Source organism: Microsporum canis, genomic scaffold (assembly GCF_000151145.1).
Source record: "Microsporum canis CBS 113480 supercont1.4 genomic scaffold, whole genome shotgun sequence".
Lineage (NCBI taxonomy): Eukaryota > Fungi > Ascomycota > Eurotiomycetes > Onygenales > Arthrodermataceae > Microsporum > Microsporum canis.
The window spans coordinates 761563-787333 of record NW_003299166.1 but is presented as its reverse complement, the minus strand read 5'-3'; the positions used below and the strand labels follow the sequence as shown (position 1 = coordinate 787333).

General features: G+C 47.1%; 10 protein-coding genes across 10 annotated transcripts; 4 read left to right on the top strand and 6 right to left on the bottom strand.

Moving 5' to 3' along the window:
• Positions 1-374: 374 nt before the first annotated feature.
• MCYG_04276 (conserved hypothetical protein) lies at positions 375-2684 on the bottom strand (the record flags this gene model as incomplete). Its single annotated transcript, XM_002846493.1, has 9 exons — positions 375-682; positions 934-1051; positions 1119-1134; positions 1194-1788; positions 1845-1949; positions 2009-2141; positions 2217-2288; positions 2371-2518; positions 2659-2684. The coding sequence occupies 9 exons, from the start codon at positions 2682-2684 to the stop codon at positions 375-377; spliced, it is 1521 nt and encodes a 506-aa protein (XP_002846539.1).
• Positions 2685-2874: 190 nt separating this feature from the next.
• Positions 2875-4766, top strand: MCYG_04275 (membrane protein TMS1; the record flags this gene model as incomplete). Its single annotated transcript, XM_002846492.1, has 5 exons — positions 2875-2918; positions 3086-3192; positions 3248-3323; positions 3392-3980; positions 4044-4766. The coding sequence occupies 5 exons, from the start codon at positions 2875-2877 to the stop codon at positions 4764-4766; spliced, it is 1539 nt and encodes a 512-aa protein (XP_002846538.1).
• Positions 4767-5111: 345 nt separating this feature from the next.
• MCYG_04274 (DNA mismatch repair protein pms1) lies at positions 5112-8443 on the top strand (the record flags this gene model as incomplete). Its single annotated transcript, XM_002846491.1, has 3 exons — positions 5112-5144; positions 5201-5240; positions 5475-8443. 3 exons carry the CDS (start codon positions 5112-5114, stop codon positions 8441-8443), a joined length of 3042 nt encoding a protein of 1013 aa, XP_002846537.1.
• A 174-nt stretch (positions 8444-8617) lies between these two features.
• MCYG_04273 (conserved hypothetical protein) lies at positions 8618-9127 on the bottom strand (the record flags this gene model as incomplete). The annotated part of the gene is made up of 2 exons (XM_002846490.1): positions 8618-8666; positions 8763-9127. 2 exons carry the CDS (start codon positions 9125-9127, stop codon positions 8618-8620), a joined length of 414 nt encoding a protein of 137 aa, XP_002846536.1.
• Positions 9128-9767: 640 nt separating this feature from the next.
• On the bottom strand, positions 9768-11773 carry MCYG_04272 (solute carrier family 2; the record flags this gene model as incomplete). The annotated part of the gene is made up of 10 exons (XM_002846489.1): positions 9768-9915; positions 9972-10077; positions 10134-10247; positions 10304-10443; positions 10501-10630; positions 10685-11175; positions 11257-11447; positions 11512-11573; positions 11631-11658; positions 11714-11773. 10 exons carry the CDS (start codon positions 11771-11773, stop codon positions 9768-9770), a joined length of 1470 nt encoding a protein of 489 aa, XP_002846535.1.
• A 423-nt stretch (positions 11774-12196) lies between these two features.
• Positions 12197-13944, bottom strand: MCYG_04271 (conserved hypothetical protein; the record flags this gene model as incomplete). Its single annotated transcript, XM_002846488.1, has 3 exons — positions 12197-12274; positions 12465-13784; positions 13858-13944. The coding sequence occupies 3 exons, from the start codon at positions 13942-13944 to the stop codon at positions 12197-12199; spliced, it is 1485 nt and encodes a 494-aa protein (XP_002846534.1).
• Positions 13945-15457: 1513 nt separating this feature from the next.
• MCYG_04270 (conserved hypothetical protein) lies at positions 15458-17392 on the top strand (the record flags this gene model as incomplete). Its single annotated transcript, XM_002846487.1, has 1 exon — positions 15458-17392. One exon carries the CDS (start codon positions 15458-15460, stop codon positions 17390-17392), a length of 1935 nt encoding a protein of 644 aa, XP_002846533.1.
• A 33-nt stretch (positions 17393-17425) lies between these two features.
• On the bottom strand, positions 17426-18421 carry MCYG_04269 (conserved hypothetical protein; the record flags this gene model as incomplete). Its single annotated transcript, XM_002846486.1, has 3 exons — positions 17426-17509; positions 17573-18163; positions 18215-18421. The coding sequence occupies 3 exons, from the start codon at positions 18419-18421 to the stop codon at positions 17426-17428; spliced, it is 882 nt and encodes a 293-aa protein (XP_002846532.1).
• A 1945-nt stretch (positions 18422-20366) lies between these two features.
• Positions 20367-23869, top strand: MCYG_04268 (WD repeat protein; the record flags this gene model as incomplete). The annotated part of the gene is made up of 4 exons (XM_002846485.1): positions 20367-20972; positions 21038-21309; positions 21365-22195; positions 22249-23869. The coding sequence occupies 4 exons, from the start codon at positions 20367-20369 to the stop codon at positions 23867-23869; spliced, it is 3330 nt and encodes a 1109-aa protein (XP_002846531.1).
• Positions 23870-24507: 638 nt separating this feature from the next.
• Positions 24508-25518, bottom strand: MCYG_04267 (uncharacterized protein; the record flags this gene model as incomplete). The annotated part of the gene is made up of 4 exons (XM_002846484.1): positions 24508-24906; positions 24960-25244; positions 25306-25440; positions 25501-25518. The coding sequence occupies 4 exons, from the start codon at positions 25516-25518 to the stop codon at positions 24508-24510; spliced, it is 837 nt and encodes a 278-aa protein (XP_002846530.1).
• Positions 25519-25771: the final 253 nt, after the last annotated feature.

The window sequence follows — 25771 nt, the reverse complement described above, 5'->3', positions numbered from 1 at the left end:
GCGCAAAATGGAGGTGATTCAACATGGAAACACAGTTGATAGATTCTATAGTACATTTTTAATATTTGACTTTTCATTCAATAGTATCCTAGCCCATGTTTTTGTCAGAAGAAAACAATCAAATTAGTTGAAGCCTGACCGGTATAATTTGGCATATTGGCTCCTGTATTAAAGCGATGACAGAATATATATGTGAAACAAGCGTGGTCAAACAAAATTACATTAGAAGGCAAGGTTAAGTAAGAGAGACATGGGAAGCGTGTGAGTTTGGGAGAAAAGAAGAAAACCAGACAGGGTAATGCAATTTCGTTAGTATAAATGATGTCGCTAATTCTGAGATAATAATCAGCACAGCGTAAGACGGCTGGATAAACCTATGCATCTGATTCCGGAGTCTCGTCGTCGTCAGCAGGCCTACTCGGATGCCGCCCTCGCCTATCAAGGTAAACACCTATTAATGTTAATACTGCACAGAAAATAGACGCGTAGAATGCCACTAAATAGGCCGTTGAGTAGCACTCTAGACCCATATCGCATTGCCGTTTGCCATCCGGTAATACTTTCGAGTGACTGTCATATATAGCACCATACATATAATTGAATATATGGCCGAAAATGGCGGCGGCGAGGGTCATGACACCCCAGTTTTGAGAAAAACCTGATATGCCGAATGTATGAGACACTATGGCGGGATAAACCCCAAATAGCATACCGTATGCTAGACCTGTCATGGACGAAACGAACGGAAGGTAGTGGGGGTCGGAGATCTTGGAGCCGCCGAATTGAGATATACAGAATAGGATGCTGGCGACGAAAAGGCACCAGAATCGTGACATGTGGAGGCGTTTCACAACGAAATCCGATCCGATTCCTGGTAAAAGGATGTGTTGAGCCTCTTCTTCAGTGGAGTATAATATGGCGAGGGTTACGTACCGCTTAGAAGGCGCCCAGTGAAACTTATCACGGAGAATACCGAGACATGTAAAGCTTGTCTCTCTCGAAGGAAATGCGAATCGACGTTGGGATCAACGTGTCGCCATAATGCCATGACCTAAATTTTAAGGTAAACAAATGGGGACTGAGAGATCTTACATAACTAATAAAAAAGGGTTTCTCACATCGTTACCAATATTGCTAAGGAGAGTGTTAGTTTATCCAGTATAAAGTGAAATAACATATAGAAGTGCACTTACTTAATAGTCATCAGCCCAATGCCCGTGGAGATACCAAGCAGCAGAAATAACTGCCAAAACTCCGGCGTGGGAAGGAGCCGCATTCCACGGATATCGGTGCTCGCAGGGTCACCAACCTTGGGTTTCGCATAATCATTCTGGGAAAAGCTGCCGCTATCACTTAACGATCTGGCTCTACTCATCAGAGACGACGTTTCATCTGCCTCGGCATCAGGAGGAATAGGTCTGGTATGGGTTTCACTGGGTAACATGGCAGTAACTTGCGCACAGGAGGAAGACGCAATTGCACGGTTCGAATCGGTCTCAGAAGCCACTTGGATATTTTCAGCCGGTTTAGTTCTTTGCAACAAGTTTGACTCGGGATATTCACCATTCGAAACAGCAAAGTAAGACGGTGGAGGAGGCAGTATTTGTAGAAAATACGCGCAGGCCAATATCATGGAGGAAGGACACACGGCAAGTAGTAAAAGAAACTCAGAGGTATCATCCTTGAACGCCATGGCTGATATTGCCGAGAAGCCAAAGGCACTAAGGCCAAAGGCTGCGAGGGGGAATGCAGTCGCAGAGCCCCGGTGGTCTGGAAAGTTGCTCGCGGCTGTCGAGCGTGTGAGTATAGCGCGGATCGCTTATGGTAGTTGGATTTTATTATACCTGTCTTGATAGCCGCTGCGAAGGCAGCACAACTTCCCACGCCCGAAAGGAAGGAGAAGAAACATAGGAACACCACGTTCAGTGAGCCAGCACCAGCAGCATAGGCTAAGATATAACGTCAGAGCATGTCACGATATCCCATAGTGCGTTGTTGGTGAACTTGCCTAGGTGGATTGGAAAATAGCCACAGAATAAAGCGATTGCTCCAATTAGAGTAGCTGGTCTGGTGCCTCTGGTGTCCACCATGTATCCGATAGGGATACCAACTGCGTATAAACCTACATTTCCCGCAGCACCCTACGAATGATATTATTAGCGAGGACGGCAATCAAGGTAGATACGTAGAAAAAGAGACGACAGCTTCGTACTTACAATCATATTCCCATCAGTCGAGGTGAGTTTCAGCCGATCTGCGAATTGCGGCGCCCATGCGGAATAGACATACTGCCCAGGTTAGCCGCCAAGGTTCCAAGAAACAGACAAGCTCCTGCAAGCTGTTTCTATATAATAATATCGATCAACCCACGTTAGTTCCGCTTGCCAGTGCGACAAGGGTTGCTGCAACCACAGTCATGAACCGGAAAGCGGTTGGTGTTATATACGGAATTGGAACTGCCATGGTAGGCGCAGAACCACCGTCGAAGCCTGGCGAAGCGCTGCCGTGACCATAGGCCCTATGGCATAGGATGAGCTGGTAAGGGGAAGAAATATTAGCACAAAAGCAAAAGGACATTAAAGTCTTAAAAGGAATAAAATGAAGGGGGAAAAAAAGGGGGGGCGGTAGGGGGAGCATATATCCGCTTGGATCATATACCTAGCCCCCAACCCACCGTGCATCATCTGGTATCCTCTTGTGATGTACTAAAGATAGTAGCTGAGTACGTACGCTGGTGTGAAACTGTGGAAGACCAGCACAGCAACATGGAGCGGCCAGACGTGAATAACCACCGCGATATGTCCTCAGGCTGGTTTAATGTGCCAAAAGAGAGAGAGAAAATGAGAAGCAAACAAAAGTCACTTTTTACAAGAAATGCCGAAGTCGCTTCTTTTTGCTCTAAGCGTCGGCATGATTAGGTAAGATAGGATATTATATAATCATAGACGTTACGTAAGTATTTTACATAAGCAGTGACGTAGAGGTGCCAAGCATCACCAGATCACGTGTTGCTTAGCCCGAAGAGGCAACTTCAGAGCGTCAACTTTCGTTTCTTCGAGGTTGACGCTTCAACGGATCATCTCAGCCCACCACATTTTAACCTGCCAGTTTCTCCAGAGCGCATCCTCACAACCTGTCAGTATGGGCGCGCTTCTATCCCTGCCTTTGATGGCAGTCCCAAGTATCGGAACGGTGCGTATCTCTGTCCGCCATCCCGTTGATCAGCGACTAACCGGTACACAGTTAGTGACGTTTGGCGCATCATGTTGCGGTGCTGCGACCTGCTCTGCGATATGCAGTGCATGCGGGAAGTTCCAAAGCAGGTATGCCGCGATGTCTCGTTTTATTCTCTTTTCCAAGGCTACCAAGATAACTGATTTTGTCTGTTCAGCATGGCAACCCGAATCGCATACGCCTTCATACTATTAATAAACTCCATCCTATCCTGGGTCATGCTCACACGATGGGCACTCAATCAACTAGAACATCTTACGTTCGACTTCCTTCCTATAACGTGCGACGGCAAAAAGTGCCATGGTTGGGTAGCCGTCCACCGAATCAACTTCGCCCTCGGCCTCTTCCATATCATACTTGCTGTGCTTCTCCTTGGAGTCCGGTCTACGAAAGATGAACGAGCAAAGCTACAAAACGGATTCTGGGGCCCAAAAGTTATCGTCTGGCTAGCGTTCATCGTCTTATCGTTCTTTATCCCGGAAAGCTTCTTCATCGTATGGGGCAACTACATTGCCTTTGTCGGAGCTATGCTCTTCCTCCTACTCGGTCTCGTCCTCTTGGTCGATCTTGCACACAACTGGGCCGAGCTTTGCCTGCAAAAGATTGAAGAAAATGGATCCCGGATGTGGAAGGGTTTGTTAATTGGCTCTACGCTCGGAATGTATCTTGCCTCCATTGCCATGACCATCCTCATGTACATCTTCTTCACTGGCCATAAGTGTGCCATGAACAAGGCTGCAATCACCGTAAGCCCTGAAACGTCTTTTGTCCCCTATCGTTTTTACGCGATAGTATACTAATATTGTTAGATTAACCTCCTCGCCTTCATCATTGTTTCTCTCATTTCTGTACAGCCAGCGGTACAGGAATCTAATCCTCGTGCCGGGTTAGCCCAGGCGGCTATGGTCACCGTCTACTGCACTTACCTAACCATGTCTGCCGTGTCCATGGAACCGGATGATAAAAATTGCAATCCTCTACTACGCGCCAACGGTACGAGAAATGCATCTATTGTCCTAGGTGCCGTAGTCACTATGTTGACAATTGCCTACACTACAACCCGTGCCGCCACCCAAGGCTTCGCAATGGGGTCCAGTGCTGCGCAAAACAATTATTCAAGTCTCAGCCAGGATGAGGCAGAGCACGGCCTGGTAGTCCAACAGCCAGGACTCACCCGTCGTGAAATGCGCGCCGAAGCCCTTCGTGCCGCCGTTAACAGCGGCAGTTTACCTGCCAGTGCTTTAGATGATGACGATGACGAGTCAGACGATGACAACAACTCGAAGGATGACGAGCGTAACTCAACACAATACACCTACTCCCTGTTCCACTTTATCTTCCTGTTGGCAACAATGTGGGTTGCCACTTTGTTAACACAAAACTTCGAGGTGGAAGCTCAGGACAACCTCGCGCCTGTCGGCCGAACATACTGGGCCAGCTGGGTGAAGATTGTCAGCTCCTGGGTGTGCTATACCATATATCTATGGACTCTGGTGGCACCTGTTCTCCTCCCAGACCGTTTCAACCTATGAACTCCTTTCATGCTTCCCCTATAATTCTTATCGCCGTGTTAATTTTTGAGTTCAATTATCTACATACCCTATCATCCGTCATGTCATTCGCTAAGAGCTTCCCCCCGTTTATGTACTCCATGTTACTGTATTGAATAAGAAGAATATATCTTTCACCTTTCATTAATCATTCTTCAAAGCTCCTTAAAATTGCATCGTTAAAACACGTAGAAGGCGATGACGTCAGGGTTGAACAAAGGTTAATTTTCTACGCGACGCGCAAAAAACCATCAATAAGAAAATAATTCGTAATTCAGGCGACGATGGAACACCTTCAGGACTTCAACTCGCCGCCATGACATGAACATGGCAACAATTAAGCCTATAGAGGCTCGATCGGTAAGATGATATGCTGTGTTTCTGTCTTTTTTCAGCCTTCTAACATCTCTCTGTAGGTCCACCAAATCCAGTCTGGCCAAGTCATTGTTGACCTCTGTTCTGTGGTGAAAGAACTGGTCGAGAATAGCCTTGATGCTGGAGCAACTTCTATCGGTATATTAATATATATATTTTGATACTCTGAAGGAGTGGCCATGGCTGACTTGTGCTTTTGTTTTAGATGTGCGGTTCAAAAACAACGGCCTAGATTTGATAGAAATTCAGGATAACGGCCATGGCATCTCCCCCAACAACTATGAGTCCCTGGGTAAATACCACACTCTCTTTCAGGCAGGCCAGTTTGGTTAATGTGGTTTATAGCATTGAAACATTACACTTCCAAGTTATCAACCTTCGCCGATCTCACCGAGCTCCAAACGTTCGGTTTTCGTGGTGAAGCCCTCTCTTCACTATGTGCCGTTTCAAATCTAAAAGTTATCACTGCGGAGGCAGAACAGGCTCCCAGAGCTTCGAAGCTGGATTTTGAATTCTCTGGAAAGCTCAAGAGCACGCAGGTGGTTGCTGGCCAGAAAGGGACTACTGTCTCTGTTGAAAATCTTTTCAAATCACTACCGGTTCGGCGGCGTGAACTGGAGAAAAACGTAAAAAGGGAATATGGAAAGGTACTTGCGCTGCTACATGCGTATGCGTGTATAAGTACAGGTGTTCGATTTAACGTCAAGAATCAGATGCCAAAAGGGAAGAGTGTGGTGGTCTTCACTACGAAATCGAACCCTACGACAAGAGAGAATATATCAAATGTCTATGGCGCGAAGACCCTCCTTGCGCTAATGCCGCTTGACTTGGACCTGGAGTTCGAGCCGAGTCCGGCAGCCAAACGGTTTTCGAGCAAAGCTTCCAACAAGATATTCGTGCATGGCCACATATCTAAACCGGTTTTCGGAGAAGGAAGACAAACACCCGATCGCCAAATGTTCTTCGTAAATTCTCGACCATGTGGATTACCCCAGATTGCAAAGGCCTTCAACGAGGTCTACAAATCGTTTAATTTATCTCAGTCACCGTTTATTTTCGCAAACTTTGAGATGGATACGGCCGCGTACGATGTTAATGTTTCGCCAGATAAGCGAACAATCATGCTACACGATGCCGGTGCCCTGATCGAATGTCTAAAGGCATCCCTTACTGAGCTATTCGAGCAAGAAGACCAAACCGTTCCTGTTTCTCAGCTTGCATTTAGCAAGAAGAGCGAGATAAGACCACCAAGACAAAAGACTCCTCCACCCTCAACAGATGCAACACAGGATAATCCAGAGGAGCCTACTGGTATTGCACCTTATAGCCAAGAACTGGGGGAGAGTGATGCCGTGGAACATAACGATGTAGAACCCACTCAAACGCCTCAATCATCGATGAAGGAAACGATCCAAACGTCTGGAAATGATGATCAGGCAGCTCAGCCCCTTGCGGTTGAACATGATCCCGTTATTCCTGAATCTAGCGGGGCGTATAATATCCCATCTAATACCAATGAAACAGAAGGTGATAGAAGCTCATCTCAACCACAGTCAGCACAAGAACACCATGTTTCAAGGAGCCCCTCCTTAGGCACACCGACTTGCAAGCCCGGGATAGTCCAGAATGCCTTTGATCGAATGCGAATGAACAGGACACCTGTGGATGTAGCAACTATTACTATAGGGAACAAGACTTATCAATCGACTATCGGCAGGGAACCTGTGAAACGAAAATTGGAGAGTTATCCTGGATTGCATATGCACTCGCCAGCATCAAAGACAAGAGCTATAACTGTCAGGAAGGGTAAGATCGGCCGAAGCTTCCAGTCTTTTGCCGCCCCGGGAACTCAACAGGAACAAGATGAGCTGGATGATGATCTTATTGAAGACGAGGAGAACAAGGAGCGGGAAAGTGTAGCCAACTTCAGAAGCGAACAGGAAGAAGAAGAAGAAGAAGAAGAGGCTATGGAAGATAATGGAGAACACGAGGAAATGGATGACGAGAGAAATGCCGGCGAAAATCAGGAAGAACGCCATCAGGTGGAATCCCTTCAGCAAGACCGACAGACCATGCCTGGAGACATTGATTCTCCAGCCTCGGACTCCGATGAAAGCTATGTTGACGATGAAGAAAGAAAGTCCCGAGAAGATGCAAAGGTCAATGAGCTAATAAGAGCCGCAGAGGAGGCTTCGGCTGTTCCATCAGAGCAGAGTATCGAGCGAGCAGAGAGACTAGTTCGGAAACCTCGCAAGAAAGATTCCACGCACGAACTTATATGCACAGTAGACACTTCGATTGCGAAAATTGAGTCTCAGTTGAAAGCTCTCCGAGAGAGAATACAATCTTTGCATGGCGAGCGTATAACCAGCAGTGTTGATGAGGTTGAGGATGGTGACCAGCAGATTGCGCCCGAAACGAAGTTGTCTCTTGCAGTCTCAAAAGCTGACTTTTCGAAAATGCGTATCATCGGGCAATTTAACCTTGGCTTCATCCTTGCAATAAGGCCGGGCGCTAGTAGAGGTGATAACTCGTCTCTCGCAGGGCCGTCAGCGGAGCAAGATGAGCTATTCATCATCGACCAACATGCCTCTGATGAGAAGTATAACTTTGAACGACTCCAGGCTGAGACTACCGTGCAAAACCAAAGACTTGTTCAGCCAAAAACACTTGACCTTACCGCGGTGGAAGAGGAGGTCATCATCGAGAATCTCGCCGCATTAGAAAAGAACGGGTTCATTGTTGAAATAGATACAAGCGGTGACGAACCCATCGGTCGACGATGTAAACTTATAAGTCTACCACTAAGCAAAGAAGTCGTGTTCAATACTCGTGACTTGGAAGAGTTGATTGTCCTGCTGTCTGAAGCGCCACAGCAATCACAGAACCATCATGGGAAACGGTCAATGAACGAGTTCAATAGTGATGCTGAGGGAGCTGATATCGAGCCTCCAGGCATCTCATCTCCCTTCTCAGACCATCTTGTTCCTCGACCGAGCAAAGTGAGAAAGATGTTTGCCATGAGAGCCTGCCGATCGAGTATCATGATCGGAAAGAACCTTACTCATCGACAGATGGAGAGTGTAGTCAAACACATGGGTACCATCGACAAGCCGTGGAACTGTCCGCATGGGCGACCTACTATGAGGCATCTAGTGAGTTTGGGACAATGGAATGAATGGAGTGAATGGGACAGCCATAAGGAGCGCCGGTCCAGAGCCGGTAAGCGAAAGAAGAGCATAAAACATATATGGGAAGAATTTGTTGAAGATTACGGATCTTAAGAGGGATGCCTATTTTTGGGTTATTACCATTTGGAAGAGCTCCATCTACTTGTTTATAAATTTTGGATCCATATAATGAAACAATTTATGAAACTTAGCTCTCGAGCTTCCCTAACCTTGCAGTCCTGTTTACATGCCAGTTGGGTGTCTATTGAGCCATCTTGCATTATCATATCAACAATCGATAAACCCAATGCAATAGGTCATCCACCAGGGTTCCAATCTAATAACCATATTCATATCAAATCATCGAGTACTCAACCGCATCAACACCATCCTCACACCGTGGGTATGTCCCTAAAACCACTTCTTCAACCACCCCTGTGCCGGCTTTTCGACTCTTCCCTCCCTCCGGTCCTCCTCTTCTGCCAATCTCAAAGTCTCTTCAAGGACCAACAAATCCCTCTCCATCACTTCAGCAAAATTCTGCAAATCACCAACTTCCTTTAGACCATTTTGTCCTTGATCTAGCAGCTTCTCCAGCTCTTTGCTTTGCTTGGATACTTCTTGGGTCGTTTGCTTCAGATCTTCCTGCTGCTTCTCTATGATGGCTGCGTTATCATGCAGAGTTCCTGCTCGAGTGCGCATGTCTGCATCTAGATTGGTTCCGACTGACTTTAGAGAGGCTGTAAAGGCAGCGCGAGCTTCTGCCGTTTCATTTGAGCGTGATTCTTCAGAGGACATTGTGTTCCGGCTTCACTTTGGATGATGGTATACCAGCCTGTTGGTTGTATATCGATAGCCGGACAAGGGACAGATCAAGAGGCTAACTATATGAATGGGGCTCTCTTATTTCTGTAAAGTAGCAGCTTGACTTTGATTCTTCGAACATGCAAAGATGTTGACCTTTTCATGGAAAAACGCCTGATGTATTATTTAGTTATATATTAATAAATACCCCGCATCTGCACGTCATTTACTATTTGAAGGGCCAGTTAGAGAGGTGAATATCAAAACTACCAAATACTATCTATTATCTTATATTTCTTGCTAGACAACAACGTTGTTGGTTGTCAGTATTAATTAAAGATATTAACCTTGACGATATTGTTGACCCAGCTCGAATGACCCGACGAGCTGTTATGCTGCCTCCAGTGCTAGAAGTATCAATTTAACGAGAGGAATGATATAAGAGAGCAAGAGTATCTAGTTGCCTTAACATTTATTAGCACCTTTAACAGTGTGAATTTAATACCCTGAACAACCCCTGACGATTTTGCTGCAAGTCTGCGTCCAGTTTAAGCACATGGGATTGGCCATGCTATACACAGCAAGATCCCAATTACGTCGTATTCGAAGTAAATATCAATTCTTGAACCGTCGTCTATGCTGCTGAGTGCACCTCTACATTCCTAGCACCCGGATTCCTTGCAATAACGTCCCCTTCAGCAACAATACCGCCGTCCGAAACACCCACGACCATATCACCAAACGATGCAGCTATTTGCTCGAGAGTCTTCTGTTTTGTCTCCCTATTTGTCTGTTAAGACGGAAGAGCCTATATAATGTGGGAAGGCAAGTAACTTACGGGAAATAAAAGTATGCAATAACTAGGAAGAAGGAAGTACATGTAACGAAAACATAGTAATAGTTCTCCTTTATGTTTGCAAAGGCACTAGGCCCGGCCTCAGTGACTATAGCATGGTTATAAGAAACGAAGTAGGAGTATGTAGGGTGTGAGATGACGTACCGGCAACATTGACTATGAAGTGAGATGCAGAAGCAAGGCCCATGACTTTGCTGCGAAGCGATATTGGCAGCACCTCAGCGCCATATAGCCATGTGGTACTGTTAAGCATGCCATCTATTCGAGTTTAATAAGCATCGAATCAACCATGGATATACGAACTGAGTACTCACAGTAATTGACGACAAACAGGTATATTCCAAGAATGGCAAACCCCTTTCCAACTTTGTTGTCAGTGTGTTGAAATTCCCGCTGCATGACTGCTGCGTATATCTCTATCAATATAATGCCAGCTAGGCCGGAGAGAATCATTCTAAGAAGTGAATTATTAGCACGCCTGAATCATTTCGATTTGCAGACTGCCACTCACTTTCGACGGCCCCATTGATCAGTAAGGAACAGAGTAGTGATAGAATTTGAGATGAACGCAACCGTGCCGTAGACAGCAGCTAGGGCTAATATAGTCTGGGGACCAATTCCTAGAGATTTATACAAAATCGCTAGGCCTCGTTGTTAGTAACATGGCCTTTGGGAGAAAAAGATAAAGAGCTTACTTTGATAGTACTGTATAACATTAACACCAGTGAGACTGGTCATCGTCTGAACGGCAATAGATACAAGAGCACGATGTTTGAAGAGCCTGAAGATCTCCCGAATGGAAGTGACTTCTCTCTTCATCTCATACTCAATCTGTGCCTTCATTGCCATAAATTCTTTTAGGGCATCATGCGGATCATAGTCACGGCGCGTTCTGAGGAACTCAACGCGAGCTTCATCCACCTTGCCGATTCGGATGAATTGACGGGGCGAGTTTGGCATGAAGGTAGCAAGGCCGATGTACATGATTATCCCCCAAGGTATCTGGATACCGAGAGGGAGACGCCATTGCAGGGGGCCATAAGGTGCATATCCACATGCGAAACCTACCCAGTTAGACATCATTGTTCCAAGGGAGATACCACAACCGGATATACCACCGATGAGCCCCCGTTGGTGCGGTGCTGATATTTCACTGAGATATATTGGAACAGTACCAATCAGACCGCTAGATTGTTTCGTATGTCAGTATATAACTAGTTACAGGTCCAAGCTGTGAACGAACCGCAGGTAGAAATGACGAGCTTACCCGACAGCATAGCCAGCCAACGCACGGCCAGCAAGAAACATCCCAATGTTGATGGAAGCCGTCTGGATGACAGTCCCAATGGTCACCATCACACACATGAACTGCATGAACCGGATACGACCAAGCCTGTCCCCGATGAAGGTCTGCGTAAGAGCTCCAACGGCTTCCCCAGCAATATAAACAGCAACAACCTAGCCGATTTTTATCAGTTACTGAGTCTTGATCAGGGAGATGAAGTTCATTTTCCAAGCTTACAGCGCCTGTCAGTCCATTGGATGGGTTATTCATATAGCTTCTCCAGCTATTGTGTGCAATTGCTAGATGACAGTCAGCTTCCCGTCTTGCTGAGAATCAAGCCATAGATCGTATCTTACTCGTCGTAGCAATACCGGTGTCGAACCCCTTTGGATACTCAATTAGCTGCAGTTCTTGCCGTGCAGAACATATGAGAACATACGAAGAGAAATGTCCCTATAGCCGCAAAGAGGGCAATGCCAAAAGTGTACCCGGATCCCATGCTGGAAGCTGTCCGGCAAGCCAATAACGATAACTAAGGGGGCTCTCCTTTTCAGGCCATGAAACAGATGGTTTTGACAATATATATATATATATAATGATCTGCAAACAAAAAATTAGTGAGGCTGGAAAAGAATCAAATGAATGGTCAGGGAGAACTCACCGGTATTTATACATATACCTCTGTACGCCGGACTCATCTAGCCTCTGGTCCACTCTGCCATGTATGGGCCTGGCTGTCTACATCACTTCTCCTGGCTGCCGACAACGGTGAAGATGCCATGACTTGCAGCGGCCAGAAGAAGCAGACGGCCATTTTAATATATTATTCGGTGAAGGTATATACGACGGCGCCTCCGCATTTCCTGTCCATGTCTGCAAGCCACGAACCTCACAGTAGGTTGTTGGTTGTTTAGTCAAGTTATCAATTGGCCAGTAATAAAAATAGCCGAAACTCCATCGGCTCAAGCCCGAAACCCCAGGAACAGAATCCCTGATCGGGCTATGCTCCGTTAACACGCTGGAACATACTATGTAGCTGTAAGACCAGAGAGAATGCAGGAATATATCAAATGATATATAAGAGTAATGTGGACAGTGTCCAAAAATTTTTGAATTGCATAATAGCTATCGCTCTGTGTAGTGTCTAATTGGGTTATCTTGAGCATCTATACGGCAGCCAGCCCCCTTACCTGCACCGCCTGTCTCCAAACGGGGCCCTTCCAAAGGACGAGCAGGCTACACAGGTAAAATACAACCAGGATAATTGCCTCGATGCCAAAGCCTAGTCCATATCCGACAGCTTCGTTCAGGTTGGGGCTCCAGAAGGGGACGGTAAAGGAGACGGTCTGGCGGATGACGTTGATCAGCTGCAGAACTGAGGGCGCCTTGGATGGATAGCAGTCGACGCAGTAAGTCTTGAGGGGCGTGGTAACCAGCTGCAGCCCAAAATTAGAAATCGCAAACCCAAGACAAGGTGCGATCCAGTGGGTGCGGTTTTGCAGGGTCACGCCAAAGATGACCACGCCCACGACCACAATCACGTAGCCGGGTAGGCCGACGTATAGACGAGATTCCAGGCGCTCTCGGTCATTGGCGGCGGCAGCCCGGCGACGTTCCCGGTTCATGGCCCAGTCGCTGCCCGGGCCGCCTAACCGCTCGCCCAGCAGCACGCCCACCAAGGGTCCGAGGAAGAAGAGGCCCTGGGCGATCGCGCCGAAGCCGTAGAATTCCTCCAATGCTAGCGGTAGAATGACGGAAATGCCGGGAGATGTGATTGCAAAGGTGACGCCGTATGCCAGAGCAATGAGGACCAGATGCGGAGACTGCAAGAAGAAGATTGGCTCAAGGAGAGACCGGACGCTCAGTTGGCCGGGCAGGAACCTTGGGAGGCGCATCAGCTCTGAAGGATGGTACATGCCGAGTCCGGAGTGCTGTCGATGTCGGTACGATGTCTCCGGACAGGTGAGAATAAAGCCTAGCAGCTGGACGCCATTTATGATAGCAATAATCCACTGAGTCCACTGCCAGCCGAGATAGTGAACGACGGGGCCACCGATTACTCCGCCCAAAGGAGCTCCTATAGCCACCATCTGCGTCCAGATCCCGTTCTTGCTCCCCCGTTCCTCGGCGGTGAAGAGTTCCACGACGATGACTCCGGGAACGACAAACCCAGATGATATGCCGATGGACTGGAACACTCTCGCCGTCATCAGGGTGCCGTATGTCTTTGCGAAGCCGCCGCCCAACGCCGCAATGCAGGAGAGCAACATGCTTGCCACAAGTACTGGTCGTCGTCCATACGAGGACATGATCGGGTTCCAGAGAAAAGGAGCCACGCCCAGAAAGAGGACATGGACGCCGATGAGATAGGTTGCCGTCTGGGGAGCAACATTAAACTGCTCTGTCATCTCGTGGATCCCGGGGATGGGGAGAGCACTGGTGAATCCGGGACCGGCAGCATGGAAGCCGCACTGCAGCAGGATAAGATGCTTGCGAAGCCATGACCAATTCTAGATTTCGACGAGTCAACATCCGCACCTTTGGCGTTTGTTTCCCAGGGGGTAAAGAAAAATGCAGACTCACTATGGGGGCATCCTGCTCTGCGCCAGAAGATTGATCGCTGTGGACGCCCACAGGCTTGGATACATCTCTAGACTCCATTTCCAGCATTCTTCACGCATTTGGCTGAGCGTGATGCCGGCTCAGAAGTTGCCCGGGGTCGATGGCTTTATAGATGAGCGAAAACCGCCACCGGATCCCCATCTCGTCTCCAATTCTCTAACTTCCCCGGCTTGAACGCTGTCTTTCTCCATCTTCTGGCCGTATAAAATCGCTATCGGTGCGGCGGAAAGGATCCGCGCTCTGCCAAATAGCCGGCGCTTGAGCCGAAACTTAATTAGTCAGTTTTGTCAGCATTTGAATATCAAATCTTTTTTCTTTTTTTCGTTGTCAAGCCAAATATTAGTTCTTCACGACACGGCCTGAACTTGGCAAAGATGGAGAATACAGGCTTACGAGGGCACCCGGAAGACAAAAGTCGCTTTTTTGGCCTTTATGCTAGCAAATTCCCGGGCGGAGTACGGGGCGCGTTGCAAGTGAACCCACAACCACAGTTTAACTGCCTCCGCAGAGTCCTGAATCCTGGTCCTGAGCAACGTCATCCATGATAATACTGACAGAAAAGCCTTGCAGTTCTTTATTGATACTTCATTCAAGTGTATGGACAGGGTGGTGATCCATATCGAGGGTACAAATCTCGGCTTCGATACACAATGCACCGTTATTTGCACTGGGTGAATTAAAAGCTGCCTGGAATATTCTCGAATTTCAGGGTTTCCTCAAGCCCAATCGGCAAAGTCAAGCGTTTCAGTTTGTCGCCCATATGGAGTATTAACTGCTTTTTTGTTGGGCGGGACGACCATGGAGTCACGATTATTCCTGGTTCCTTAGTGCTAGTTTATGTGTTGGCCAATCAGCCTGTCGCCTACTTAGCCGCCAGCAAAAGTGATCAAGGGGGTTGAGAGCCTCAGCGGTTCGCATAACCTCTCTACAGCCTAAAAAAAGGACTGCTTCAGGTAGGTTTCCCTTGGGCGGCAGAGTGACAGCATCAAAGTGTTGTCGCGATGAAATTCAAGAGGTTTTCTTCCCGCTTCTTCCACGGCGTCGGAAATTAGTTAACTATACCGACAGCCAGCGAGGCCTCGTTTGCCCTTCGATGCATAAAAAAAACAGAAGCAACTTCTGTAGAATTCTAGAAATCTCTGTTTACCTCCAAGTTTACGAAGCATAACATTTATGAATCGGTTTCTGGCCGAGCTGCATAGCTATGGAGACAATTATACCCACACAGGCGGCAAGCCAGAGTCTAGAATGACAACTCGGCTGAGGAGGCACAGCAACGAGAATAGATACCCAAGACAGCATCAACGGTACGCCTTGGGCGAGAACAATCTGCAAGTGAGGATCATGCTGGGCTTGCACAGCATGAATATCGGCCTAACCGCCGGCTTTTTGGGGGCGAAGCCAACATAATGGACAATGGACCGGGCATGAATATCACTCCGAGATCCCCTTGTCTCCCTAGCGCTAGACTATTGGAAGATCCTGTCCAGTCATTTTCCATACTGGGTCTATTCGAGCCTCATGTGCCCGGCAGGTGAGGCTTAGGTGCAGTCTCATATGGATGGGCGCTTATGGAAATGATTGGTGTTTGTCCCTGCCTCTTGTCCATGGGGTGGTTGCTGCCTGGCGAACAACCCCTCCTATTGACTTGATCCATGCTCTCGCGCAATGCATGCTAGGCCACATTGTCCAAATTCCTTCGATGCACTTCCAGTGCTTGCTGTCAACTCCTCTAGGCAGCATAGCACAAGTTATAAATACCCTCTCAAATCCCCCTCTAGGGAAAGATATCTCAAGACAACAAAAACAAGAATTCAAACATACTCTGTTACCAATCCTACAAATTTACTACATTTCTGCCTTATCTGAACTCCAAACAACCACAGCCATGGCCACTACACTTCTTGAGTACCTTACCCAGCCCAACCCACGCGTGAACAACTCCCGCTCGCTTGAAGGCCTACCAACGAAAGCCGAGTCTAACGAGGATATCGTCATCATTGACTGGGAAGATTTTACCTATGAAACTCTAATGTCATGTTATGGTGGCATTTTGCGCGCCCAGTTCAATGGACAGTTACCTGAAATCTTTCCTCCTATACGGGATATTGAGCGTGAGATATACGACGAGGATTCCCTTGACCACCTACTGACGCGATCGGTCGTGGCCCCCGTCAGCGAAAGCCTGAGCATAGCCTGGCAGCGGTGTTACCCAAATCATCAGAATTTCCCAATTTATATGACGCGCGGGGGCCGAGCAAGGGGATCTATAAACGATCTACCTGCAGATGAGTTAGCAGCCTTCCCTGACTGGGCAGGAGCCCAAAGGGGCCAGGGCTCATCAGCATATCTAAACCGTTGTCCAGGGGATACAAAGCTATCAACAAAATGGCGCTCCGGCACAGATAAGACTACGGCCCATTACTACTGGCCTTATGCTCAACTTATTAGGTACTGTGGGGAAAACTGGAACACTAGGTACGGGTATTTGATTACCCAAGAAGAACTTGTGGTTTTGCGTATCTCGAGGGCAGCGATTCCATCTGGAATCGCTAATAAAAGGTCTCCTCGCAATGTCGTTGCTCAATCTTCCCAGGCTACTAGACAGGATAGTCCTCCCGTTGTGCCCTCTAGTTCCCCTGTTCCCCAACCCCCTGCCACTCGGTCCCCCCCACGGCAAGCCCATCTACGCAACACATCCGTTACTTCGGCATCCAGTGCTATGTCAATCGACCGGCCATCAGGACGTCCTCGCCGGACATCTGTCACTGCCAGCTTGGCGTCTCTATCCATGAGTGAAGCGAGCGAGCCAGCCGCAAGCAGCAGCAACCAAGTCCAGAGCAGCCAATCATACAAAGATGATGGGACAGGGGGTGAATACAGGCCTATTGAAATGAAAAGGATTCCCTGGGGTAATTCAGGAGGGGGGCGGTTGACTATAAAGCTTGCTTTATGGTGGATTCATATGATGGCAGGTGCCCCCGGATGTGATATCACCATTGGGCCTGACTATCCAGCTCTCGACACATGGGTGCTTCGCAATGGAACCTATCATCACACCACAACAGGAATGACTACAAACAATCTTCCAGAATCCGCTAAGACTATATCTCCTAGACATGCATCTCGTGGTATAGTAACGCCGCCGCGCCAACAACTGCCTTCCAGCTCGTCACCTTCCAGTCAGCTTTCTTCTGCACCCCCTACTAGGGAAGAAATCGCTGCTATAAATTGGCTACCACAGGAGGCACAATGGCAGTATCGCACAACAAATAACTCTCGAGGCCTTATGCGTGATAGGACCTTGATTTGGAGTGACAGGCTAAACGGCTGGTATTATGCACGACTAGAACAGGGAAGGGCTCAGTGGGCATCGGCAACACCTGATGAAGATGAAGACGATGAGGATGAGGATGAGGATGAGGAGGATGAGGATGATGAAAGTGATGAAAGCATGGGTCTCCCACCGGCTCCTGGCCCGAATCGAAAGCGTTAAACCACTTATGAATCTATTTACTCTTTGTCTCTGTTATTTTCGATGATTTGTCGACCTTTTCTTTATCTGGTTTGATAGTCTCACTCTCTTTAGTGTTCGGTTCCTGCTCATGAACTCCTTGAAACTTTAAGAAGTTAGCTTTTTCCCCTCTATTAAAGAAACAAATAAGTGGCAACTCACTTTTGCGGCTTGTATGCGTAATTCTTTAGCTCTTAAATGATCCCCACACTCTTCTGCAAAGGCTATTCCTCCTAAAATGCCCTCTTTGAGTTGTTCATTTACCCAGCCGTCAATAACAGAACCATCTCGCACAGACTCCTCCCATTCGCTAGTATCTTTATCGAACCACTTGAAATACTCCATACGCTTAGAATTTGACCATAGTCTCCGCGGATAAGGGTATGTGCGGACACGACCAAGGTCAACAAGAAAGGAACCGCGATAGTTCCTAGGCTGAGCATCCTCTGGGAATAGCAGTGCTTTGCGAGCAATCTTCATCTTGCGTCGTATTTCCGGAACATCTGTAAGAGCCACAGGATGGGGGATATAGTCCTTAACAATCGCCCATGGAGTATAATCTTGTAGAAACTTGGGTCGTTGGTCACCGGAAAGTTTTATCCAGCCATGGCATTTAACGGCCCAGGTACCGTTTTTACCAATACTATCTAACCTAGCGAATGCCCTTGCTTCATTTGCTATAGGACTCACGTAGTGGGTTTCTCTCTCCCTCAGGCGGAGCGACTTGGGCCCTTGGTAGGTCCATTGTTTGAACTTTGGTAATGTTACTAAAAATAAGAGAAAGGAGGAATATATGGTACTTACTACTTTAAGAGCGTAGTTGTTACCTTCAATCTCAACATGATAAACTACACCTTCGGCGCCTCCACCGAGATTATGTAGATAGCGGATTGGCTTTTCGTGGTGGATAAAACGACGTAGCTCTGGCTTCGATGTTGATTTACGAGTTAGATCGTCCATCGGCAGGTCTGACAGCCAGCGGCCTATCATCGAATCGTCCATAAACGTCATTTTTCCTGTATGGTTATAACATTATCAAAACTAACGTAGTATAAAGGGGGATGAGTTCTTGAGATGTTTATCTCTGCCTGGAATAAGATTGAGTTAGACTTTAAGCAGTTATCGGATTAACTAAGCCACCGGCTTGGCGCAACCCAAAGCCAACAACAAGTCAAATCTTTGTATCAGAGACTCGATGGACGCGGGGATTCTTCTGATAAAATCGGCTTTCCTTTTAGTGGTAATAAACAAACTGTGAAATTCCCAATATTACGAGCTGACTAAATGGTTGCACTGTGTCTAGGTTCGATAGTACTCTTCTGGTCTTCAGTTAGCCCAGAAACCCCGGAAGATACAAGAATAGGAAAATATGGCCCGTATAGTCGCCAGGAATCCAGATACACACGTAAAACGTGCCCGGAGACACATGTTTCCTGCATCAACAATCCCCCGCTGAAGGAACAAGAAGACAACAAACGCTCCATGGAAAAAATGTATACTAAGTATACAATTTTCCCTTCATCAGACTAATATGTCCAATCTCCTCTCACACCCGCGAATCACCCACAAGCTAAGGCCGCAGTACATCACACTGGTCAAAACCTCCGGTACTAGAGAATTGTGGCTGGCCACATATCTCATCTGCATAATCATCCCCCAAAACGGAACATGCTCTACCCATCCCGCACTTCCGACCACCCGACGAAACCCGTACAGGAGACCCAGGGTCGCACTCCCAACGGTCCGTATAAGAAATAGCACTGCGGGTAGCGGTAAAGGCATCACACCTAGGTCGATAATCTTGTCCTTTCGCGTCGCGGTCGCGTTGGCAAGATGATATGTCAAGCCATACCCAATTCACTGTTTCATCGTGGCCTGCTCTTATATAGTACCCAGTATGAGGCGGTTAGTCCGGTTCAACATCACTGTTTCAGTCCTTCTGAAATCGACTGGCGCCGTTCTACCTTCAATCAATATTGGTGTTGCCACCCGAAACAGGGCACAAATTCCTATCAACTTGATATTGAAAGTACCAGTTTAATCAGCTGATAGCATTTCCACAGGAACCTGCTAGTAGCAGCATTCATTAACGGCTTGTTCTATGCTGCCTTCACCTTCATCAGTGTCTCTCTCTCTTTCCGTACAAATATAGGAACGAGCCGTTGGGTCGCTGACTAAGTACGGATTATCTATAATCCATATGTTCGGATAATTATATAATCATTACATAATCCATCCCTACCCCGATTAGGAAGTCTACAACAAAGCTTGAATACAAAAAAGCTGACAGAAACAACAAATTGCTCGATGTTGCGGACGTTTTGATACTCGATAACATAAATATTAATAACATAGATGGCCGATTGGCCGGTGTCGAGGCGGTTCTAAATCAATTGAATCGTTTACAGTTGCCCGTAGCTAACATAACGCATTCCTACACTCCCCGCAAGCCAAGTCAAGCTACAGCCAAGCTGATTTACTCCTGGTCATATCGACGAACAAACGGCAAATATGGTTAATTAGGGCCGTTATCTGGCTCTTGCAGCAGTAGAGTAGGCGACTGTCGAGGCGTCTGGTGATATCCGTCCTCGAGTGCTAATATATATTTTCTTTTGCAGGGAGTTTTCCGTGTTGCAGTGAATGCCTTTGTTTATATTGCACCAAGCTGACATCCGAGTTCGCCCTCCAACCACAGTTGCCCCATCACAGGAGAAGAAACCCCTGCTGCCGCTTAATTTTTAGGCGCAGCTGCACATCTTCCTCGACATCTTTTGCTCTTACTTTTGGTCTTAAATACACACGAATCAGCCTCCCACACCAAGTGTTCGCAGATATAACGCGTTTATCCGCAGGCCACGGCCGCCTCGTTCGCCGGGAAAGCCCCCAATGCAGCCCCGACCTGAAATGATAGCAAGTCTAGACCGGACAGAGAGCTTTGTGTCTGGAGCAGGGGGAGATGGCAAATTACAGCAGCTCAGGTTCTAACACCAGCAGCGGTAGCGACACCAGCAATTCTCTCGGTTTCAAGAGCAAACCATCATCAGCAGCCCACTCATTGAAGATAACACCCGCAAATTCTCCCATTTTCAAGCCAGCTTCGAATTCGAGAACTCCCTACAAATCAGCGAGTTATCTCACCACACTTTCCCTCCAAACCGTTATTGGCACAACAACATCAAACCCGAATGGTTTCTCGTACCATGAACCCTCCCGTTCTTTTGCGTTGTGCGCAGGCTCCGCTGCGGTTCTCGCCGAATTGGATGAGGACTTGACTGTCTCTCAGCGGTTCTTTCGAGCACGGCCAACAGCGACCGGTATCAACCCGGTACTCTCCTTCTATAATCCCCCAGGTCCGCCAACTACACCAGAATCACGACTCAGGCCACCACAGAACTTGCTACGGGCATCTACGCCGTCCAGTTCACCGTTATTTACCAACTCTCCTAGTACAGCGGACTGGACAGAGAGCAATGGGTCAAGATCGTGGACGTCGCGGGAAAGAATAAAGGCAGTCACCAGTGTCTCTCTAAGCCCTAACGGCAGGTTTCTGGCAGCTGGAGAGGTGCGTTTCACCCATTGTACGCTACCACTGATTATGGATATACTAACAACTGCGATATCGCACAGACTGGCTATAACCCACGTATCCTCTTGTTTTCTACAGCCAAGGACTCTCCTGCAGATGTTCCCCTCTCGATAATCACAGAACACACCTTCGGCGTTCGAAGTCTCGCGTTCAGTCCTAATTCGCAGTTTCTAGCAAGCTTAGGCGATATTAATGACGGATTCCTCTATATCTGGCAAATAAATCTTAGAAATGGCTCCGCGAAGCTTCATTCGACGAACAAATGCACGTCTTTTGTTCGAGATATGTGTTGGATGGGAAATAACTTAATTACGTATGCTATTTAACTGATTTCTACTAGGTTAGATCTATGCTAATGATACACTCAGAGTTGGGATAAGGCACGTCAAAGTTTGGAGGCTCGGAGATGTCGGTAGGCCATCTTCCCCGTCAAAGCAGCGGCCCAGCGCGGACTCCTCCAGTATATCTAGCAGTCCACTGCCAATAGCCTTGTCCGGGAGGAATTGTCTACTAGGCAATCTACACCATAGCACATTTACGTGTGTCTCCAGCATTTCCGATGACGAAGCAATTATATGCTCTGACTCGGGGGTTGTCTGTTTTCTGGATGACTCCAATGGCCAGCAAAAACTTCAATACGTCAAGAGATTTGATATTGGTGTTTCATCTGTTGCCGTAGATTGTAGCTCTGGCTTCATTTGGTTTGGTGGTCGTGGCAGGCAGCTAGAAAAATGCTCAATAGATGAAATAAGATCATCTCCTATGCTCTCACCAACTTCAGCAAATATCGATACCCAACCATGCTCTGCACCAAAAAAGGCTGCAATCGTTTCCATGGGCATAATTAATACTCATATGATAACAGTTGACTCATGCCGAACCCTACACATATGTCCCCTTGACCCGTTGAGTAAGGACAACATTGAGAGTGTGGCGGATGTCTCCGTATCCGCACATCGGGATTCTGTGTTAGGCATCAGCACTGTTGAGACACCCAACCCCAAATCCGCGGAATTTTTCACCTGGTCGTGTGGCGGAACTGTCAGATTCTGGAATGTGAAGGGAACCTGCTGTGATACATATAAAGTCGACCTGGAGCAAATCTCGGATGAGGACGAGGACGCAAACGAATTAAAAGTTTTACGGGCCACAGGCGGTATTAAAATGTTTGTTTCCGGGGATAGATATGGTGTAATAAGGTAAGCGTCTCTCTACTTTTATGCGTTCAAAGTCGACTTATCCTGAATCCTAGGACAATCAACGGGGAAACATGGCAGTGTCAAAATGAAGTCAGAGCGCATGGAGCTGAAGTAACGGATATCGCGATCTACTCGGATCCTAATACAATTTTGATTGCAAGCTGTGGGCGTGACAGGATGGTTCAATTGTTCAGAAGCACCGATTACTCAATCGATGTAATACAAACGATGGATGAGCATGTCGGCGCCGTTGGGCAGTTACTATTCACCAAAGACGGTAAAAGGTTGCTCTCTTCCTCGGCAGACAGGACAGTTATTATTCGCGAACGAATGACTCGAGATGACGACGGTGTCTCTACTGTTGCCTTTCTTCTCTCAAAAGTTATCACGCTGAAGGCATCGCCCGTCTCGATGATAACCCCTCCTGGTGATCCAGATACGCTTATCTTATCCACGATAGATAGGCTTATCCAGAGATACCATATACCGTCTAGCCGCCAGGTTCATTCTTTCCGCGTTGTTGACCCGGAAAGCGGTGATACCGCAGTCATGAGCTCACTTATTCTCGAGAGGGATTATCCAGAATATGGCCCAAGACTACTGATTGGTGTATCAACAACCGATAAATCTATAAGGGTGTACGATTCGGAGAAGGATACACTCCTGACTCGAGAATTTGGCCACACTGAAGGAGTCAGTGATGTTGTACTTCTCGAAACCAACGAGCCAAACCCACCTGGTGTTATCAAGAGAACACTCATTAGCACTGGCCTGGACGGAGTAATCATGGTGTGGAATCTCTCTACCCAACAACAATACTTGCAGGAAAGCCCACATCTCGTTGCTCATCCTGAAGAGGAGACTCCAACGAAAGAGCTTACCGCTGCCAAACCTCCACTTCGTCGTATACTCTCTAAAACCGAATTGGCTGGATTCCAAAAGCCTGATAGTATCTTATCGACTCCAACTCCCGTTCGTGACTCTCCTCCCCGTATCCGCAAAAAGACCTCTAGACATGTGTTAGGGGGAGGCTTTAAGAGCGGCATCAATGGCGTATCAACAGTATCTACACCGCCACTCCCTCCTCCTCGTCGATCACCCACCACACCATACTCAGATAGCAGGAATCAGGGCAACCGGTCTCCCTCACCCCCCAGTCCTCGGCAGCTGTCCAGGACTATAACCAACAAAACAAGCAGTGGCAGCCTCCGAGCCAGCGGGAGCGTACGGCGGCCATCTATGCTTGAAGTTCGCACTCGCACCTCCAGCAGACCCAACTGGAACTCGTCACCCAACAGCAATTCACCCAGTGAATTTGGAAGTCTTAACATGTCCACTGAACAAGTCTGCCGGACCCTACGAGCGTATCGCAAAAAGCTAAACATCTCACCAGATAAATTCAGCCTCCAGGGAGCCAGTGAACTCGAGCGAGAGCTCGATCTTACTGTCCGCTCCTTAGGCGACAGGATGAAAAAAACACAACTTAACGGAACGAAAAAGGATTCCCATTCCAACGGAAACACACCCTCCACTTGCAGAAATAAAGACTTATCACCTCTAGCTCCTAAGCAAGCTCGAGTCGCTCGTCGAATACCTTCAACCCCTAATCTAGGCCAAGCGCGAAAAGAGAAGGGATATCGAACTAACTCTCTCGATGCCGATGGAGAAGGATAGCGGCTCGACTGCTTCTCATATTTAAAATATATTTCTTTTCCTGTCATGACACCTTGGCCTCTCCCCCTTTTTCACAGCTGTCTCTTTTTTTCTAATTATAGCCTTTCTTTATTCCGACTTCTCAAATTCATTTGCTCTGTTCTTACCTTACTTTTGGCATAGCCAGTTATTTTCTTTGTGTTAGTTTGTGTGTGGGCGGTTGGTCGGCATAATATGGTCTGGATGGAGTCTTCCTCTTTTGATCGAGCAAGTTTCATTTGCTATCGGGGATTTACTTCCACCTCTTTCCTCTCTTCTATGATACCAGGGTCATTAGTTTGACATTCCATTCAATTTCTTGGCCGGCATTTATTACTAAATGATTTTTATTAAGATCTTGCGAGGCATTCAATAATACCTCTCTTCCTTCGTTTTTTTAGGGAACCCCTTTTCTTTAGTTAACTCCATAGTCTCTGTAAATAAGTGCACAAATCCATCCTCATGATTTCTTTCCTTATGGATGAGATCAATTATAGTTAGAACTACAGAAAGAAGCACAGCATTCTCACAAACCCTTTCCTACATAATATATTAAGCTTAACATTCCTATCAAGCTTATTTAATCTTACAAAGCTAGGTAGTTTGATCACAAAAGACCATCAGTTTGCCAAGTTCAAAGTCCCGTATGCTTCGCTCATCTTTGTAGAGAGGGAGTCTGTATCCCAACCGTTATGTTCTATGCACTTGGTTAGCTTGATTGCCTCGCTATACCATTCTTGGCTCAGCTGGTTCTTCATGTCCTTGAAATATAACAGCGATTCATTATACATGTCAATTGGTAACCATTGCATTTCTCCTCTGAGCGCTGCTACCGTGGTATGGGGTAGTTCAGGTGCAAGAAGCGTTGCCATGTCTATTAACTTCTTTGCTCTATCGGCAATAAATTTGACACAATTCTCTTCACATTGAAGAGCAAGCCGGTAGAGACAGCGGAGCCAACGCAATTGTTGTAAAACATCACATGGACTTTTCGACGAAAGAGCCGTGTCCGTAATTCGCTGCGTATATATCCTATCAGTGTGGATCTCATAGTACGGGCTATTTAACTTACTCGAAAAGCTTCATATATGACGGGATCTGTTAGTTTCGAAGAAATTACCAGATCCGCAAGAACACAAATTTGCATCGGGTCTAAATTTGTACCGCAATCCTCCAGGATCGCGCAGATATTTGCTACTTGCTGTAAACGAATAGCACATTCGAAGTCTAACACGGCGAGCGAGGGCAGTGCCTCAGATAACTTATCCAATTGTTCTTTAGATAACCCCTGAGTATGGCCCTCAATGTATTCTCGACAGTTGTTTATTTGTGACCTTGCACTAGTGTAATGTATTGTCTTCGCATTTTTAATTTTAGATTTCCATTCTATTATTTATGCAGACAGAAAATGGACTTACTTGGTGAGCAGTGTCAGCAGCTGCTCTTCCTAAATCCACACAGGCTGTAATTGATATGATATGGCACCAGAAGTTACGGTGCCGAATGTTGGATGACGCATCGGTTCCTAGCTCAGCGGGATACAGGTCTATAATCTGAATGTAGCGTTATAATCTAGATTCAAAGCAGATATGTGTAGGAACTTAAAGTCAAACCTTTATGCAAGCTTTCATGAGCCGTATCGTATATGTTGCCTCCCATTGTAGGCGGTATCCTACTACCAAGTTGAGGCCATTGCGGGAGAACCATTCAAGGTATTGGATCAGCTCCTGTTCCGGGATTTCACATTGGCAAATATCAACCGAAACTAGTGAAGAATATCACAGTTAGCTTTATAGGTTTCCCCTATATCGGCTAAGGCATCTTCGGCCAGAAGAAAAGGCTCCTCACTCCGTTCGAATGTATGACATATCACCTCAATAATCA